Source organism: Camelus bactrianus, chromosome 3, assembly GCF_048773025.1.
Source record: "Camelus bactrianus isolate YW-2024 breed Bactrian camel chromosome 3, ASM4877302v1, whole genome shotgun sequence".
Lineage (NCBI taxonomy): Eukaryota > Metazoa > Chordata > Mammalia > Artiodactyla > Camelidae > Camelus > Camelus bactrianus.
In genome coordinates this window covers 17150577-17171330 of record NC_133541.1, presented here as the reverse complement: position 1 = coordinate 17171330, position 20754 = coordinate 17150577, and the positions used below count along the sequence as shown (strand labels likewise).

General features: G+C 35.0%; 1 protein-coding gene across 1 annotated transcript in view; it reads left to right on the top strand.

Moving 5' to 3' along the window:
• CDH12 (cadherin 12) overlaps positions 1 to 20754 on the top strand; it is an 864393-nt gene that overhangs the window by 807079 nt on the left and 36560 nt on the right. Inside the window, exons 9-10 of the mRNA XM_010955574.3 lie at positions 80 to 267; positions 11211 to 11464. Of these exons, the coding sequence (XP_010953876.1) occupies positions 80 to 267; positions 11211 to 11464 (442 nt within the window). The remainder of the gene's footprint in view (positions 1 to 79; positions 268 to 11210; positions 11465 to 20754) is intronic.

Genomic DNA, 20754 nt, shown 5'->3' with positions numbered 1-20754 from the left:
CTATGTTTTTTAAGCCTGGTAATCTTACAATAAACCTTACTAATTCCACTGTCAACAAAAATTATATATGTATCATCAGGCATCTTCCATCTGAAAGTTCCTGAGTCTTCTCCTATTGGTTCAGCGATTGGAAGAATAAGAGCGGTGGATCCTGATTTTGGACAAAATGCAGAAATTGAATACAATATTGTTCCAGGAGATGGGGGGAATTTTTTTGACATCGTCACGGATGAGGATACACAAGAAGGAGTCATCAAATTGAAAAAGGTACGTAGACACTTTTTTGGACATTTACATCCAATACAAAGTAAAGAACAGAAAGACTAAAACCTGAAAATGATGGAAATTTTAATTTCCCTTCAATTAGCAATATTTTAAATTTAAAAAAGACCAGGTGATTGTGAAGTATTCACTCCCAGAAACCCTATTCTGTGATTCAACAGGTATAAATTTCATGTTGAAACAGTTCAGCCTATTAATTTGTTTATATCATTCAAAACAATTGCTACCAGAGTTTAAGTTTAATTTAATTTTTGTTGTTCTAAGCTTAGATGAAAAGATTAATTTAAAACTAAGATCTAGAAGTAAACTCTAAGAACACCAGGCTTGGTCTTGCCCCTCTTATTACTTTTCTGAGAATATGAATATCTAGTTCACACCTTGTTGGTGAGCCTGGACTTAGAACTCTGGATTGGGGGGGGGGGTTCTCTGCTACTGGAGAAATGGAAGAAATGAGAACAGGTATTGTTGGTCTAGAGGGCGCTTTGACAAGGTAAGTAAACAAAAATTAATGAGAGGGGGAAAAAAGGCTGAATGATAGGAAGTCATCTAGTAATGTTACATTGATTCATGTCAAAAAAAGGATTGCAGAAAAAGAGAATAAAAATCAAACTATTAGAAATAAGTCATTATTTCAGTGTATGTAGTTTATCTTTCATCAGGAAGGGTCATGAAGAAGGAGTATGTCAATGTGAGAAAGATTATATTTGGGATATGAAGATTGTTTCTGTAACAAAGAGGTAAATTATAGGAATTTTCAATAATGGAGTGCAGATAAAAAAAGTGAATCTCATTTAATATAGCACTGTTTTCCCCTCCTTGTCGTAACAAAGCGTACTCTATTCATCCCAAACTGCAGTAAATCATACACGTTTAAGACTTGCAATTATTTTAACCTACAGGAAGTATTTTTGCATTCCGTCTCATTAATCAGGCTGCTGTTTCCATGTTTGTTCAGGAACTCTGAATTTGAACCAAAGAAACAACACATGTGGTCATGAAACTAATCCTGAAAAGAAATATAGCTTTCATATAGATGATTTATCATTTTCATTGTGCATAAATTCTGCTTTGTCTAGAAATGAATTTAACCTCATGATCCCATTCAGCAAAATTATGCATTTATGTTGAATTTTCGAAGTACACTTAGAAAAAATATATTTGTCAAAATTTTATTCCATTATTTTTTGTTGTAGTTTTGCTTGTTTTTCTCTTTTTTTTTTTTTTTTATGTACCTATATTTATCTATTTTTCCTTCAATAGAGGCACTGGGACTTGAACCCAGGACCTCATACATGTAAGCGCGCACCCTACTGCTGAGCCATTTCTCTCCTCCCTGGTAATATTCTGATCCTCTGATAGATTACACAAGCATTTTGATAGATTTGTTTTCGGTGTTCTAATGTGCTTTGTGTTTCTAAATAAGGAATCACCAGAGGTAATCCCTACTTGCTAACTTCTTATTCTGTTGAAAAAGAAAATTGCAACCTACATACATTTATTAAATCTTGAAAAAAAATTCAGGAGAACATTTTTATAACAAAATTTTAAAAGTACTAACCTATCTGCCTATCTACCTACCTGTCTACATATCTGATGCATGTATTGTTTTGAGTGCATATGTGCTTGTACATGTAGATATATGACTTTAATATAGCAGTATGCTTTCTGAAAAACAAAATAATGAGGAAATATTCAGTTGAATAAAGCCCATGAAAAACTCTTTTTCTTTTTTTTTGGCTTTTTGATAACAGCCAGTCTAACATGTATGAGGTGATAGCTCATTGTGATTTTAATTCACATTTGCCTAATTACAAGTGATGGTCATCATCTTTTCATGTACTTGTTGGCCTGCAGTCCTTTAAGTTTACTTTTTTTTTTCTGAGTGAAGAGCATATTTTAGGACTGTTTATACGTATATTCAGAGAGTTCTCAGAACACTTTATCTTGAACTTCTTCAGAGTCCCAGAAGAAATCGACGTACGATAATAAATACGTATGTAAATATCAACCGCAGTGATCATTTCGGTTCCGTAATTTTCTTAAAATTACTTTTTGGAAACTTTTCCTTTCAATATCTCAGCATAGAATTACAATGAAAAGTCTTGACGTAAAACCAAATTCATATGGAAATTATGTTCTTAAGTGTATTACATGCATCTAGAAAATCTAAAAATGTATATCCTACATTTTATATGTAGCTGTTTTTAAATATCATGATGTCTTTGGTTTTTAGAGTTTTTCTTTTTTTAGTTCACTTAAAAATAAATTAAAATGCTTAAAATTCTCTGAAGCACATATTCTCATTATCCCCAAAATCTTTATTTACTTTGCCTTTACTATTTTCCCCCTCTCCTCTTTGTTTATGGACAAAGAGGGAGGGTCTAAGTGGATAAAAATGATGGTTGGGTTTATATGAGCTGAGAAGAATGAAAAAAGGCATTTTTTTTTTTTTAAACCTCAATTTGCATTCAGTTTATGAGCACTGTGACAGAATGCCATTTCACTGTGTCACGTTGAATTCAGAATAACATTATGCAACTTTATATATCTCTCCAAGGCACAGGATATTGGTTGGGAAAAAAAAAAAAGAAAAAAGAAACAAACTACTCTTACTTTATACTTATGTCCTACTGCACAGAGCAAAGTATGAATAAAAAACATTGCCCTATATGTTGTTAAGTATTATAACAACAGAAACAATAACAAAGCCGGGATAATAAAACTTTAAAAACTTGTGTCACGTCTAAATATTAAGGGATGGGCTACATTTAAAATGAGAGAATAAGGTGTTTTAAATTCAGCAATATCATTCTTAATGAAGTACATTTTAGTGGGTTTTTTTCCTACTGGATAACTGAGAGTAAGTATATACTTACTGGATATAAATATAAATATAAAATTACGTGACTTAAAAGCATTCAAGGACTGAAAATACATATGAATTGTTACTGTGATCGTGATTTTCTTACTACTGATTAAGAAATTTAGTCAGCAGTTAAGAAGTGTGATGGATACTTATATTATGCAAAAGGCTAATTTAATGTCTTGCATAATTTCTCAAACAGTTCCCTGCTATTTCTTCAAAACATCTACTGAGAACTAGTAAGTAATGGTAGCATCTGTCTAAAATAAAGAACGGTAAAGTGATTTCCTATTTATTTTAAAATAAGTAAAACTTCTTCAGAATTTTAAAAAATCCTATTTTGCTGTTACTTGGCAATGTCATTTCATTTCAAGTAACCGTAATTGTGATCACAGGGAATGTAAATTTCCTTAAATTCTTTTTCCTTAAATACATGAGAGAAAATACTTTATTCTTCACCAGGATTTTTAATAAATAGACCGAACTCTCAACTGGCCCCACTGGACATTTTACTTATGCCCTGTTAGTCACTAAAACTCACTTGCCTTTTGCCGTCCGTTTGAATGGCAGTGAATTCACATCAAGTGACTTGGTAGCATAACACCATCTTGTGGTTGATTTTTGAATAATTCAGAAAAAACTAAAAATAAAATTAGGAATGCTTTGTTTTATATATAGCCAAACGTACACCTCAATTTGTTAAGTTTAATATACTCCTATTTTTGTTAGTCTGCCATGAAAAATTTCAAAGAAAAATAAGTGGTGCTCTTTGTTTCTGTAAATATTATGTTTCTGTTTTTGTAAATATTTGGCTTCACCTTCTCTAAGCATCTCACCTAACTTCCCCAGTCTCATCAACTCTCAGTTAGGCTCCAAGGTGACAAAACCAGTGAAGACTCTGTGCCATATGGACAATGCCAACTTGTGTGTGCTGCAGCCTTTTCAAAGTCAGAAAGTCTAAAGCGGAATTCCTTCTTTTCTCCCAACAAAAGTGCACCTGCTTCTGTTTTCTCCCACCTGGAAAAGGCCCCACCTCCAGCCTAGTTCCTTTGGGCAGAAAGCTAGCTTTTTCTTACGCTGCTTCCATTACCACTGACCTCCCCTTGGCAAATAGGACGGGAAGCCAGGACACTGATTCATCGCGAACTTGGGTTAAGATTTCCCTCTTTCTCTCTGACTTACCGTCCTGGTTACTCCTTTCCACCACTGCGGTGGCTACGCACCTCATGTTCATCCACCTCATCCTTTCCTTCATGAGTGAATGTTTGAAACCTAAATCTGTTTATCTTACTCTCCCACTCAGTCCGTCTCTGGTTCCCATCACCAGTAGGATAGAGAGCGAACAGCATATTTTCTATTACTGTCTCTGAGCGCGCACATGCACACATGAACGCGCTACGTTCTAACCACACCAAATTCATTGCAATTTCTACCAAAGATGCTATGCTATTCTTCCTTCTGCATAGAAGGCCCTGCACTATATGAGCATCTCTATTAATTGTTTCCTGTTTCATAACGTAACTCTCACCCGTGGCTCTCACCCAAGACTTCCTTGAGTCCTTCCGGCAAAGTTGAGCCCTCCTTACTTTCTTCCCCAAATGTCAGCATTTCTGTCCAGGCACCTAGGAGACTTATGACGCTCATATTTGAAATGCGTCTGATTCTTTCTACTATAATGTAAGCCCTTAAAGACCCTTTGTCGTATTTATGTCTCTGTTGCCATGATAAAGGAAATGCTTGAAATGTATAGAGTGTTTAAAATTTTTGTTTAAAAAAGATCTCATGTTGGTTTTGTTGTTTGAACTTTGGATGCATTATTTTTCTTAGCCCTCACACACCATGCAAAGTTCAACATTTTTAAAAAAATATTTAGAAAAATAATGTTATACTGATTATACAATTGGGACATATCAAGCTCATTAAAGAAAAATAGATTTTTTTCAAGATTATGTCTCACAGTCAATTACAGTATACGTTTGAAAAGCATATACTTTCAACTACTGTGAGGAACAGTATATGTTAGAAGTAAAATGTGATAGTGGCCATTCTAGAAGCTAAAAAGATAATTGCCCCCAGATGGCCTGATTTATACTGCATGTGCCTATAAAAACATATATTTTGCTTAGGCGTTTATGATAGTTGATAAAATCTCTTTTTTAGGGAAAATATCACCAAAAGCTCTTAAATAAAAGCACTAGGAGTTCTTCCAATTCTCTTTTTTCTTTTGTTTTATCTTAGTTACTGAATTTGTTCCAAAAATTATTGTCACTAAAACATGGGCTCAGAAATAATGCCATGATTCTTAAGTTAATTCATTAAAGTTATCAAACATTAGCAATCCTGCACACACACACACACACACAAAATTGGAGTGTATAACTTGCCCACAGAAAATTAAATGCATTTGTAATAAATAGTTCTGTAACAGATTTTTAAAGATAAGATATATGAAATATACTTTTTTTTTCATTATAACATTTTTATTTACCAGACACTTTTTGTCTGGTAATTCCATTGTTCTTCTAAGGTTTTTTTTTTTTAAACTAAAATACTGTTTAAATTTGTCAAAATCTAGGTTTTAAACATGGCCACATATCACTATTTTGTCCTTTATTATAGGGATATTCTCATCTATAATGTGACAACTTTTATCCATTAAATAGCTATTTGACCATTTGTGTGTGTGAAATTCTGAGTTGAATTTCTCCCTTAATGATGGTGAAATATACCAGACTCTCCCATAACTCCCTCTCACATAGACACACACATTTGCTCCATCCACCCCCGACACACACAGTACACATCTGTCTTCCAAGTTTTGGATTTTTCTTAAGCACTTATTACCACTTAGAAGCTACATATTTTCCTTATTTATCTTATTGGTGTCCATCAAATCCCAGAAGACAGCAAAATCCATGAGGGATTTTATCTGCTTTGTCCAGTTTTAGCATCTATAATGATATCTAGGACACAGTAGGATATTTGAGAAATATTTGTTGAAAAAACAAAATGCTTTGGGAATTTTGCCCTTGATTCCCCCCCCCACCCGGCTCATTTCCCTCTGATTTCCCCGCACCTGGTTCTTCTCATCTCTGTTCCAGTTCTACATCCTCAGAGATACACATCCTATCGATTTTATGTAATGTCTCCCTCACTCTTTTTCTGTCCCATGACCCTATATTCCTCTTAAATCTTCTCTCTAACTGAAAAGTACTATTATTATTTGTTCTGACTCTCCCTCTCTATGAAAAAATGGACTTGATTTAACCCATGAACCAAGATAGCCTCCATTCCTACTGTGACACAATCAAAATCTAATCAAATATTTGATTTGTTTTATGTGGATTTAAATTAATTTGAACAAATCAATTAAAGAAGTAAGAACAGACATCAACTATGGATGATTTAATATGCGACTTGAGTAGTGGTAGAGTTTCTCATGGAATGGGAAAGTGCTGGCAACAAATAAAAGGACTATTATATTGATCAAGAAATTAAGTTGGGGGCACTTGAATTTCCTTTAAAGGGATCCTTGATCTGAAAGGCTTATCACTGTAGTTCAGCTTGCTATACTAAACCTGTACAAGAGCTTGTTCCTAGTGTCTTTTCATCCTTGTTCAGCCTGTTGTAAATCTGTTTTCTAGTTGCTTGTCTTGAAAAGCATTTTCTGTTTCAGATAAATGTAGAGCCTTCAGTTCTTTGGGTTCATAGACAATTTTCCTTTCCATTGACCATGAAACCCTCTGCTATGATTGAGAAAGTAGAGTCATTTCTAAAGGATACATTTTGTTAAGAGTGAGGACTTTACTGTGATGGTGAAAATGATACAAGTTCATCAGGAAAATTGAAGCAACCTAGGAACACAGAAAGTAACAAGGGATGAACGGACAAGCTATAGTGGGGCAGAGAATGGTATAAGTGGCCTTTCTGCTCATTGTCTCCCAGGCTGAAATCAAGGTGTAGACCGGCACTGCAGCTGATCTGAGGCTTAGAGGTTTCCCCTACCCCTACGATTACTGGTTGTGGCTTTATGACTGCGGTTCCTACTTTTTTGCTGTTTGTTGGCGAGGTCCAGTCTCAGTTTCTATAGGCCCCCCGGGCACTTGTCAGGTGGGCTCCTACATCACGAATTTACTTCTTCCAGGCCAGGAGGACATCACCTCTAGTGCCTCCTTCTTTTAGGGCTCACAGATTACATCCAACCCTTCAAGTCAAATCTCCCTTGTAATTAACTCAATGTTAAGTTTTAAGGAGCTTGGTTATATTTGCATTATTTATTTTTCTGTGAAACTTAACAAATTCATGGAGTGATATCCCATTCAACTCAAAGTCTCCTCACATACATGAGGGAAGCAAATTATATAAGAGATTATCTTGTTTTGAGGGGTGAGAATCTTGGGGACACCTCGGAATTCTGTCTACCAAAGCTACTTTTCAAGTGCCTCAGAATATAACTCTCACTATCCATTTTCACTCCACATTATTGGGAAGCATGATGAGAATTGGAAGAGCCCAGGGAGTTATTCCCTTGTATTTTATGCCAAAAATTGCTCATCCTTTTTTGAAGTGAGAAAATCACTTGGCCCTTAATATTTTATGTGCTTTTTCATGACCTGGACCTCAGCCAAGTAAAAGCAGAGAAAATGGCTAAAAGCAAAGAAGCAAAAAGACAATTCTAAAGAACAATTGAATATATCTTCTCCGCTTCTCCCCAGCTATGGTTTCTTACTGTAAAACTCCCTATAAGGTGAACTGTTTCCTGAAATTTCTGATTTCACTAACTTTCCTTTATTGGAACATCCTTAGAAGGAAGGAGCTACTCAGCTAAATTCTCCTTAATCAGTCATTTTCTTACTTTTCTAGAAAGGTTCATAAAATTGAATGCACCCCAAGCAGTACCACAAAGTTTTCTATTTATTGCATAAGAGCTAAAATAAATTAGCTCAACTTCATAATAATGGAATTCTGTTATAGAATATGATTCATTTCCTAACAATAGCAAAAAGTTCTGCTTTTCTATACATATTTCAAATAATGGACTTTTTGTTTGCAAAGTTGGATGAATTTCATTTCTTAACACTGCCACACCCCACCCTGCCTCTACAAAAACTGGAGGGTAGTCTGTCAGATAAATTGCATGAAATCAACTAGAGAGAGATCAGCATTGATTCCTTTTCCTTTTTCTGAGCTTTCTGGTTTTATAAAATGGCATTGCTAAAGGCCAGAGTTCTGAAGAGGCAAGTCTGTCTAGGAAATTACTGTGGCATTTCTCCTACAGTTTTCTTCAGTTCTTTGATCACTGCAGGATGTAAGTTTTCAGTCATAAAAAATATCCGTATGTACAGAGGGTTGCTTTCATCTCACTCTGTATCTCCCTGACCACTAAATATTTGTCTGCTGTGACAAGCCGGGAGTTCTTGAAAGGCACTGACTATGTCTGGTCTCCTAAAACAAGATGTAGAAATGGTTTTAGAATTCTCGCTTCATTTCTGGGCTTGAAATGGACTTTGAAGGAGGCAGTCAAGTCCATCAGACAACAATGGCATGTCAATGAAGAAAAATAAAATTGACATCTTGCCTAGAAAAGAATCTGCCTGATCCAACAGACAGTCAGCAGCATTCCCATGTCTAGAAGTAAAGCGGGAAAGAACAATCGATACTAATTCCTACATCCTAAGAGAAGTTAATTCTGGGCCAAAAAAGGAAGTAAGCATGAGCCAGGGCAGCTCAAGTAGCTGTGTAGGCAAAAGGACCCAAGATAAAGCCAAAACTGTCTTACACTAGAAGTTATGGATAAGTATGATTAAAAAAAAGTATATCATTTAGCATTCATCAAGCATTTTGAGTTTACAAAAACACAAAGGATATATTTATATGTTCTCTAACTGGAGCTACCCTGTGTAGCCTTATCAATTCTGCAGCACTGAGATATCTCTTATGACATCCAGTTTCTCTTGAATGTGTCAAATGATGGGAGACTTAGTACTTCTTCAAACATCTCATCCATTAAACAAGATGACATGTTTCTCACTCTTCTCTGGGTTAAATCTAGAGAGAATTCAAGCCTTGTTTATCTTTGCCCCTTTCCATCCTCCCAGCATGTATCCCAGGACCTACCACCGTGTAGGCAGACGATACTTTTAAACATTAATTTTAAAGCTTTCATTTGTTAGAGATTTCTTCCGTTTTTAGACTTACAGCAACCGTATTTAATAATCTAAATTATGAGTCCCCCACTGAGAGACGTTTGGAATAAGGCTAACTGATATGCAACATGATAGCCCTTTGATATTTTAAAAGGTTTGTCCTTTTTTCTCTTGATCTTCTTCTTTCCAGAATGAACACTCCCAGTAATAGTAGCAGTTATTTATTTTTGGTTTGAAGAATATTTTGCTCTCCTATTCTGGCAATGGGTCATCCTTTCTTGAGCCTGATTCCTTTAACAAAACACAGTAGTCAAGCTGTGGGCTGATCAAAACAAGAGCATCATTGGACCATCTTTTTTTCTGGATATTATTTCTACCATGTAACCAACGGCCGCAATATAAACCATGGCATATTATGCATAACTTTCCTTATATTGGCTTTAAGACAAATCAAAATTCCGAACAAGAAGGAAATGAAAACTGAAGAAAATCAATATAACACGTAAACAGGTCTGAGCTGAATAAATACAAATATTAAAAAAATAAAATAAAACTTTGAGTTCAAGGAAAATAAATACATGGATAATAAAATGGACAAACTAAGCAAAATAAAAGGAATGATGACAGGGGCAATAAAGATAGATCTCCCTGAGTGAAAATTACTGTGAAAGAGACTTAATGTCAAGCCCAAGAAGTGTTACTGTTTGCCGTAATAAACTTTATAGAATTGTGAGTTTTTGAGGATTTCACAGCAATTTTTTCTTTTCTTTTCCCTTCTTCATAGAAAATGTGTAAAACAGCAATCTTGTCTTTAAAAGAGAGAAATATACCTACTTTGTATCCCCCAGGTGCACAAAGGCAAAAAAAAAAGACGTGTTGACTCAGCAAGTAGGTAGTCACTGGAGTCATACTAGAGGGAATTCATGTAGAGAACAGACACTTTTAAAGATCCCAGGAAAATTACTGTGTTAATTAACTATGTTATTGTTAATTTCATGTTGTTTTAGTTTTTCACAGGTGATTGGGAGCCAGAGCCAATAATCTTAATGTTTTCGTTTAAATAAAGCACTGTAATAACATCATATTTCTACAATATAATATTTTCAGTTATTGGGAACATAAAACCACTATTAGGAAAAAGAGTAAATGTAAAAAAATGTAAAAGAATAAAGTAAAAATCAAGAATCAGTTACTCAAGGACAAATTATGTCTGAATACGTTTTTCACCTTCTTTTCAGATTATGTATGTTCAAAGCTTTAATTCTTCCTCATATAACCTGATGATGGTTTACAGTGTCTACTAATTATACTTGTAACTCTGAGGACACAAAGGACTGAAACTATTTTCATAATTACTACACTGCATGTTTTAAATCTGGATACAGTCCTTTTTAGTGAAAAGATCTAGACATTCAAAAGTATTTAATTGAAAAAAATATTATTGTAAAAGAATAAAAGTGGTCCAAGAAAAAACATATTTTGTTACATCAAATTTTCAGCTGGAATCCAAAAAGTATCTTCAATGATTGCAACTTTGTTGTTTTAAATTACTGCTTAATTCCACTGGATGGCAGTATTGGATAAGAGCAGAAAATGCTGCTCTTCATAGATACTTTATCTCTTGCTGTTTTAAATGCTCCTAAAAAGGAGTAAGTCTTACCTAGCACATATGTGTGCATATGTCATTTTAATGTATGCAGCTGATTATCTTTCCAAGTTACCCAGACACTTCTACAAGTAATTGATTCTCTTCTAAAATGTTTAACTTGTACTCCCCCTATCCACTAATGATGAAGGAAAATGAAATTTTGAAACCCATGCAATTGGTCTTAACTTGCAAATTGGTCTGCAGCGTGGTCACCATCCTTGCTACTTTCTGTGTGAATGTATGTGCTCACTTTCGATTTGTCCTGCTACAGCCATTAGATTTTGAGACAAAGAAGGCTTATACTTTTAAAGTAGAGGCCTCCAACCTTCACCTTGACCACCGGTTTCACTCGGCGGGCCCTTTTAAAGACACAGCCACAGTGAAGATCAGCGTCCTGGATGTGGACGAGCCGCCGGTTTTCAGCAAACCGCTGTACACCATGGAAGTTTACGAAGACACTCCAGTGGGGACCATCATCGGTGCCGTCACTGCCCAGGACCTCGATGTGGGCAGCAGTGCCGTTAGGTAAGAAAAATAGACGTTTTCTATTCTGTGTGTCAGAAAGAGAAAGAAAACAAAGGAGAACAATACAAAACTCTGACTGGGCTTGCGTGAAGGAGTTAGTTCATGCAATGAACATAATGCTTGCAAGTGTAATAACTTTACATGGTAAGTATAAGAATAGAGGAAAAATCATAGGATTTGAACCAAAATATGTGCTAGCAATCCCTGTAACAGTTGAACAGTGATGTGCTGTTGGACTTGTCACTCAAGCTAACCAACATCGATTTTTTACCCATAAAAGATATTTAATAATGCAATCTAAATGGATGATCCTCATGAATAAGTTTAGTAAGATACTTTCACCGTGCCTGAATTATCGTAGATATAGAAGGCATTATTACTCTAAAATCTGTGTCCCCTACCCAGAGTTACGGCTTTAAAAAAGATAGTTTTACCACTTTTAATTTGCAGTTCATTTTTTTCACTGTGATAGTTGTATCTGCTGATGGAAGCACAGTTTGAGTCACTCCTAAGGTGAGGTGAATCGTGGAGTCGCTCAAAGCCCAGACTTTGCAAGGAGTTCCTTACTGACATAAGGCTGCTGGGTAGTAAGTCAACAAAGCAATCAGTAGAGTAGAAAGTGTAAGAAAATACTGCCCCCCTAAAACCCACCCAAACCCATAAATGCCACTTGCACTACTTACTGCTGCAAGCGGCGGGGTTTCCCCTTTTCCTCACTTACGCATGCATCCTACAACATAGACTCAGACTTGTTTTGATTCAAATTTGCTTCTTCTGTATGCGTAATCCTTGCCACATGCCACATGCCTACAAGTACTGGAAAACAGATAAATAAAAAAACAAAAAAGAAGAAGAAAGAAAAGGGAGAGAAACATGTGATTTGTCCTGAATCTCCCCATTCTAAAGGGTTGAAGCTAAGTATAGAAAAACCAAACCAGAGAACATATTGTTGGCTTTTAAAGCAAAACACTGCTCTGTTGACAGAGGGAAAATACACAGACACATATCTCATAAGATTTTAAGCCGTGGTGTACTTACTGATTAAAAAACAAAGGATCGACCATTCAGCAGTGGCCTCAACACATTCCTAGCATAGAGGAAAATCTCAGGAAATGGCTTGGGAGCTCTGTTCATTGTATTTATCTGAATCCATCCCCCAAGGTGGCCTGAGGACTTTCTTTCTTGAAGCATGTCTGTGATCAAGAGAGAGCCCTGAGAGCACATTCATCTTGGGAAAGGGAAGAAAAATAGGTTGACTGTTGGATGGTTTCCTGTTGGGTTCAAGTTGTTCTACATGCACATATTACAACGTGATTCACTCTCACTTCAACTCCAGACAAGTGTATTGATCACCAGTGTTCACAGGGGCTTTCTCAACAATCTGTCCCATTAGTGGTTGTTATACGTTACCCTGCCATCAATCATCAGTCTTGTTCCTGAACACCCTGAATGTGCTGTTGGTAACTGTGAAAGTGGAAGGTGCCTGGTGTATAGATTTACAGGTAATTTCAAGAATATAAACAGAATGGAAGAAATATTGAAGGTTGTTAAGAAAGTGAGAAAAAGGTAAATAAATATGAATGGAAACTCTACAGTTCCAAGGATGAGAATCTGGGGACATAGTGGGACCGGATGCCTTAGAGACTATGCTAAGTTGTTTGATTTCCTCTATGTTCTATTCCTGAATACTGATAAAAGTATGATGAGGTCAAAATATTAATAAAATATTATTTTAATGAAATACTTAAAAACCAAAAAATCAGAGTCTATAAATTAAAAAAAAAAACCTAGTAAAGATAAGGTAAGAATTACAAACTTCTAAATGATTAGAATCAAGACCTTAGTGTGAGGGGGGAGCTCAGCGGTGGAATGAACTCTTAGCATGCACGAGGTCATAGGTTTGATCCCCAGTACCCCTGTTAAATAAAATAAGTAAACATAATTACCTGCCCTCCAAAATACAAAACAAAAATGGTAAAAAAAAAAAAAAAAAAAAAAAGGCCCCAGTGTGAAGAATAAAGGAAGGCTACAGATCACAGAAATTCTCCAGCTACAAGCCTAAGTTTTAATTTTTATTTATTTCTTAATGTCACGGAAGCTAGTGTCGGATAAGTGCTACCTCATGTGAAGTAAAGGAGCACCCCTAGTCTTACTTTAATGGCAGCAGCCGGACTCACTAAAGCTGCGGGCACAGATGGATCTAACTGATCCCCGTGAGGGGGTGTCAAAAGACGGGGGTGCTTTAGAATCAGCATGAAAGTTGTCTTACTTCCATGCCCTTGGAGTAAACAGTAAACTTGAATCATGTCAGTTGTGGAATCTGAGGTATGAATCATCTCTTCTTGGTCTGAAAACATGTTTGCTCACTTAAGAATGAGAGTAAAAATATGTTAGAAAAAACGAGCATCCAAATGATGAATTCCTTGGCGTGGGTAGGTATACTCTGTTTTGTTTTCCAGTGCTTTACCGTCTTTTCATAGGGTTACTGTGCAAGGTATTAATTTAAGACTAGGTTGTTCCATACAAGGAGGTATTTTATTAATATTATTACTTTATTATCACCGAGCATAGCAAACAGCCAGAAAGCAATGGCATTAACCAAGGACCAACACAGTTTAGAAGAAAGGTTTAGTTAAGTGTAATGTCCCCAGACATATTGTGTCCTGTCCCCTCCTTGCCCTGAGCTTAACTTCTAGTTATTGTTTCCTTTACTTATTCTAGCCTTTGCCTTTAGATACGCTGATTTCCTGACTCTAATATTCTGTATCCTTTGACACTCTTACTATATCGTTCATGGGAATGACTTCCAGTCGAGTCAAGTAAGAGTGTAATACATGTACTGACATTAGTGAGGTGGGGATTCTCACAGCAGCAGTCGCTTAAGAAACGAAATTTAAAACAGGTGACTCTTCAGTGACATTGGAAATTAACATTTGTTTTGGATATAAGTGATTTAAGTTACAGAGAGATTTTCATGGATAATTTTGCTCAGTATGTGCTACTTCTCTTTTGTTCCAAACATGTAAAAATCTTAGTTATCCTACGAATAAATTTCAAAATAAAATTTAATCAAATTATTTTTGTGTATAAAATAAGAAAATGGACAGTTCAGCTTTTTTTAAGTGTAGATTTATAATATTAGTTTCAGGTGTATAGCAAAGTGATTCAGTTATACATACACATATATATTTATGTTTTTTGCTTTCAGATTCTTTACCTTTATATGTTATTATAAGAAATCAAATACAGTTCCCTGTACTATACAGTAGGTCCTTGTTGTATCTATTTTACATAAAGTATAAATTTGAGTCTGTTAATCCAGGGGGCTGGAGGGGGATAAATTAAGGGTTGGGGATGGACAGTTTAGTTTTAAACTCACACCGTGTAAGAAGTGTTGGATGATAAGAGACTGATAATGTAAACTAAAATCTATTTTATGTATATAAACTTCCAGGTATAAATTTAAAATTGTAGTATTTAATAGAACAAATTGAATAGTTTATTTTTCATGTTACCTCCTTTTGTTTGATGATATGTCCAACTAAAACCCATCACTTAAGATCAAGTAGTGAAACTGATTAATAAGTAGAAAACCATTATCAATTACCATAAGTAGAAAGTAATAAATAAAATAATTGAAACTGTTAAAATATAAATGTCCATATGAATTGCACTTAAAATTATCTTATATCCCAAATCTGGTCTGTTCAATACACTTTTGGAATCATTTTTGTAGTCAATCAGAATTGATTTTTTTCATTGTGGATTAAGAAGCTATCAAAGTAGCTGGTTTTCATTTGAGGGCCCTTTCCAATCCACCAGAAATTGTGTCATGTGGACAAAAATCTAAACTCAACTACAAAACAAGCTTAGAGAGTGGGAAGGAAACAGAGGACCCACTTATCAAGTGGCATCCTAGAGCAACACATATAATTTTAAATATTAACTGAATTAAATAGTAAAAAATTTGTGAGGATTAAATGGAGTATTGGTATAAATGTTTTATATTTTACAAATTTTTATTGGTTTTATACTTTTCAAGCAGTTTAGGTTCACAGCAAACCTGAGAAAACATACACAGATTTCACACATACCCCCTGCCCCCCACACATGCAGAGCCTCCCCCATTATCAACATCTGCCACCGGAGTGGTTCATTTATTACAGTGATGAACCTACACTGACACATCATAATCATCCAGAGTCCATAGTTAACCTTAGAATTCACTCTTGGTGTTGTACAGCCAATAGATTTGAATAAGCTTCTTATGACATATATCCATGATTATAATATCATACAAAGTATTTTCACTGCCCTGAAAATCCTCTTTCTGTCAATTCATCCCTCCCCGCCACCAATCCCTGACCTTTTTGTTGTCTCCATAGTTCAGATTTTCCACAGTGTCTTATAGTTGGAGTCATACTGTATGTAGTCTTTTCAAATTGGCATCTTTCCGTTAAAATTATGCATAAAGCTTCCTCCATATCTTGTCATAGCTTGATGCTCATATTTTTAGTGCTGAATAATGGTCTGTCATCTGGGTATACCTCAGTTTATTTATCCACTCACCTACTGAACATCTTGATTGTTTTCAGGTCCTAGGAATTACTAATAAAGCTGTATAAGTATCCATGCACAAGTTTTTAATGTGGACATAAATTGTCCACTCCTTTGTGTCAATACCAAGGAGTGCAGTTGTGGGATCATAGGGTAAGAGTATGTTTAGATTTGTAAGAGGCCACCAAACTCTCTTCCAAAGTGGCTGTACCATTTTGCATTCCCACCAGCAATGAATGAGAGGATCTGTTGCTCCACATCCTTATCAGCATTTGGTGTTGTCAGTGTTCCGGATTTTGGCCATTCTAGTATGTATGTAGTGGTACCTCATTACTGTTTCAGTTCTCATTTCCTTGATGACATATAATGGGAGTATCTTTTCATGTGCTTATTTGCCGTCAGCATATTTTCTTTGATAAGATATTTGTTAAGGTCTTTGCCTCATTTTTAACTGGATTGTTTATTTTCATACTGTTTAGTTTTAAGAATGCTATTTTTTTTACAGTGCAAACAAAAATAAATAACAAAAGGTTTGCCTTTCTTTAATATTGTCAACTACAGTTAATATCTCGTTGTAAAAGGGAGATTATGTTGCATGAATTACTTGATAACAGCATGTCTGGTGCTTATATATATTGTCTCAGTGATTCTAACTTCTGCTGAGTTTCTGGGCAGTGGCTACCCAGGGAGAAGAGGGGAAATTACAGATAAGCAAACCTGATAAATTCCAAAACTCAGAACTAGCTTTGAGAAATCTAAAAATGAGGGTCATCAAAATTCAGCCTTTCTCTTTACTTTTGTTCACACGATCAAATTTTGCCCAGTTAATACAGTATCTCACTCTCTGTTTCATCCCCTTCATCCTAAACGTCTGTGATTTTAGGCAAACCCACGTGTATCCTCATTGCCTATTCTAACTCACTTCTCTTTCTTCCTCTCAGTATTGTCTTTCTCATGCCTTTCATACTCGCTAAAGACACCATATAACTAACAGTATCTGTCATTTTTGGCTTATTGCGTGAGTATGTATTCACTTTTATAACTACCGCCTGCAAAATGCAGAAAATGAACGACCACTTGAGAGTTAAAAATACTTCCTTCTTCTCTCAAATACTGTATGAAAATTAATTTAATTTTAAAATGTTCTTGATGTAATATATTTATCCTAATATAGAAAGCAATGAGCCAATGAAATGGAGAATATTTCTGTATGTGTATGTATGCATTTGTGTTTTTTAACTGATTATAGGCAGATACAGATTCAGTCCTAGGTATATAAGTACATTAGTTCTTTTTATTTTTTAAGAGTTTGTAGACCTGGGTGTTTGGATATAATCTTCCTAGGTCTTAATCTCTGCTATTTTAGCACAATGTAGTTAACAATATGCTTTTCTTTTTGTTCTTTTTTTTTTTTTTTTTTTTGTTTCTTTGTAAAACGGCTTCTTAGTTCTTTAGTTTCTATAAATGGAGTTAATGGAAACTAAATCCCATCAGTACATTTGCAAGTAGACACCATACAAAAATCGGCTTCAAAAAACAATTCTCTAGAGAGCCCTTTGAACGCTAAGTGTACAGCACAGCTGTGAAAAAGTCAAATAGGGCAAACTCTCCACATATTAACACATTTAGCTACCACAGCAGTGTCTAAATTCCACGTTCTTTTTTATTTATTTTTTTTCCTGGAGCTTCCTTGAAATCTTTTGCAATATTATGTTCTCTCTGCTTTTTCTTTCTATGTCTACCATTTGTACACAATCTCCCTATTTTTTTTTATTTAACATTTTTTGGATTCTTTGTACACTTATGTTCTCTGTATAGTTTCAAATAATCTAAAAAATTTACAGTATTTATTTTAGCAGTACTTAGTCCTGGCTATTAAATGCCAGCTGTAATCGCCACTTAGAATTAATTAAATAATTCATAAAAGATAGTTTCTGATAAAGAGACTAACACACTTGTTTTTTTAAGATGAGTTTGAAAATGTTGAGTCCTTATGTTGAGTCCAATTTCTTGTTTGATATAGCTCTAATCATTCATATTCTAGTTTTTAACTATTTAACAGAAAACAAAATATTTTATTTTTATGGACTGTTTTCTTAGAAAATATTGAAGATTCTGACAGCAATTGGGAGAAAGCTCTTTATCCATAATGTTATATAATACATGTATTAAGATAAAATAGTTAATCCTTTTTGAGCACTGCTTACCTTATCTCTTTCCTTTAACATTCACATTGTGAATTTTAATATATTTGCAAGAAATACAGGTGATAAAGGATTTTTCTACAAAATATACATTCTCAAAGTATTGGATGAAGGAGATGACATAGAGGGTGAGAAACTATTCTACTGGTGGGAATAGAATTGTGTGCACAAAGGTAAAGAGAAAAGTTGAGTTCGTGTCCACCTCATTTTCAGATTTTTGTAATGCTACTTCTGAGTTATTTATCAGTGACTTGGTCCGCATATCTATAATCTCCCCTTGATCCTCCTGCTTAGCCATTGCCGGGAAACTCAGCAAAATCCACCTCCATTGAAACAATCAAGTGCACATAAGCTTCAGACATGCTCTTATCATGTCATTCATCCATCAGAATCTCCTTCTTACAGTGAGATTGTCTTTGTAGTTGACAATATTGAAGAAAGGAAATACCTTTACTAGTATATGTTGTGGGGGCAAGGCAGGCTGGTACTGTGGGTGGTAAAATAATTTATCAGAAACAAAGCAAAGTGAAAGAAAAGCTTATTAGGTAGACTGCCACAGACAACAGCGGGCCACACAGACGGGAGGTGCCTGTGTGCGCACCAAGGGTCGGTTGCTGAGGTCTTTTATAAGGGAAGGTAACCTTTAACCCCTTGTGCTTACGTGACACCAGGCACAAAGGTAGTCACAGGGTGCATGATCCATTTGTGCATAGTTCGCTGATTGGTTGATGATGAGATGAGAAAGTTATGGGTCCATGAAGGGGCAGTGGGATTTATGACTTCAATAAGGAGGAGACATGAGTTGAAACAAACCAGCCTGAGCTATTGTGAAAGTAGCCATTTCCTAGGGCTATTAGTTCTGCTATGGCAAACACACATCTGAAAAGAATGTACTTTATCTTTAGAGGGGCTGCAGGCGGACATCTGGGGGCCCAGGGATGGGGGTCATCGGAATTTGAAGGGTTCCAGATGGCCTCACAGTCTACCCCGCTTATTTTGTTTGCACTGTGAAAAATAGCATTCTCTCTACATTTATGCTAACTGAATGATTAACTAAGAGTAACTCATTTCAGAAATTGTTGATGGAGAATTTAACTCACTATGCAGAATTAGAAATTCTTTTGTGAATAAACTTATTTTACTTTTCTCTTCAAATGACCAATTCACTGACAATCAATATAAAAGGAGTTGTTGCAAAGAACATGTACCAAGATGACCAAGTTTACCTTTGTTTGCTTCAGTGGCAATTAACTAATGACATATAGTGACATCATAGTAATTTCTTGGTGTATGTCTTAGGGCTGAGCTCCTTGTTCAGAGTTGCTTAATCACAGCTATTATTTTATAGAGGGAGAAACTGAGGCTCAGGAAGATCCAATTGTGCTTTCAGTAAGGATGGGAAAATGATTTGAACAGAAGCATCCAGATTCTAAAGGTCAAAGTTCTAATTCCTCTGCTGCTAAAAGTTAATTGAAATATTTATCTAGGTTTTTGAGTTGCTTTGTAATTCTAGAATTGTTGAAAATACAAATAAAATTTCATAGCTTTCAGTAGCTTATTGAACAAAATAGAAAGTCCAAACAAATCAGTAAAAAATGTACAATATTTGATTCTTTAAGATATGATAACTATGGGCCTTATTATATACCTGCAACTATTCTAAACACTTTGCACAGGTGACTGTGTGTATTTCTTTTTCTTTAGAGTTCTGTTTTACTCATATTATATGCCTCCAAATGGAATTTAAGGAGACAAAAGTTGTGCTTTTATTAATTTAGTAATTTGATCAAGTGCTGAATTTCTCATTAAACATTTAAAACAAACAAAGAAAGCTGTCTAAACTGAAATTTAACTTAATTCTGCTATGAGGAAAGTAAGGATGAGAAGGATGATTAGGAAAAAAGAAATTTAAAGAAACACCTAGGAAATTAGCAACTACTATTTAACAAAGTTAGAAACATATTGGGATTCCTGAGAAAACCTATTTAAATTGTGATGTTGATGAAGCAATTACAATCTAAGTGTTGTATGTGGCTTAAGTTCTCAGTAAAATGTTTATAGAAATAAATTGAATTGAGTTTACTTTCATTTAGCTACCTGCTACCAGACCAAATAAAAAGAAAAAAATTAAAAAAAAATCAAACATTAGTGAATAAGAGGTGAAGAGATTTTGATCTATTACTATTACCTGAACAAAATAATATTTCTTACCTCGACCTGAGTCATTATTCCTATGTTGTTATCACTTAAAGAATGAGATGTAATACTTTTAACGGAACTCTGTACCGTCAAGTACTTTTTGCAAAATGTGTTGGCAAATTGGAAGAGGGTCAAAGTTAGCTTTTCCATTAACTCTGAAAAAGTTATTAGGCAAATTAAAAGAAACAGTTTTAAAGGGAATGCTTACCTAATGAAGAGAATAAAACTTTTTAAGGCATTTCTGAAAACTCATTTATAGAAAAGTAATAAAATTGTTCTTTGTCAAGCATTAATTTTTGACTTCCATTCACTTGTTAAAACAGGTTTCTT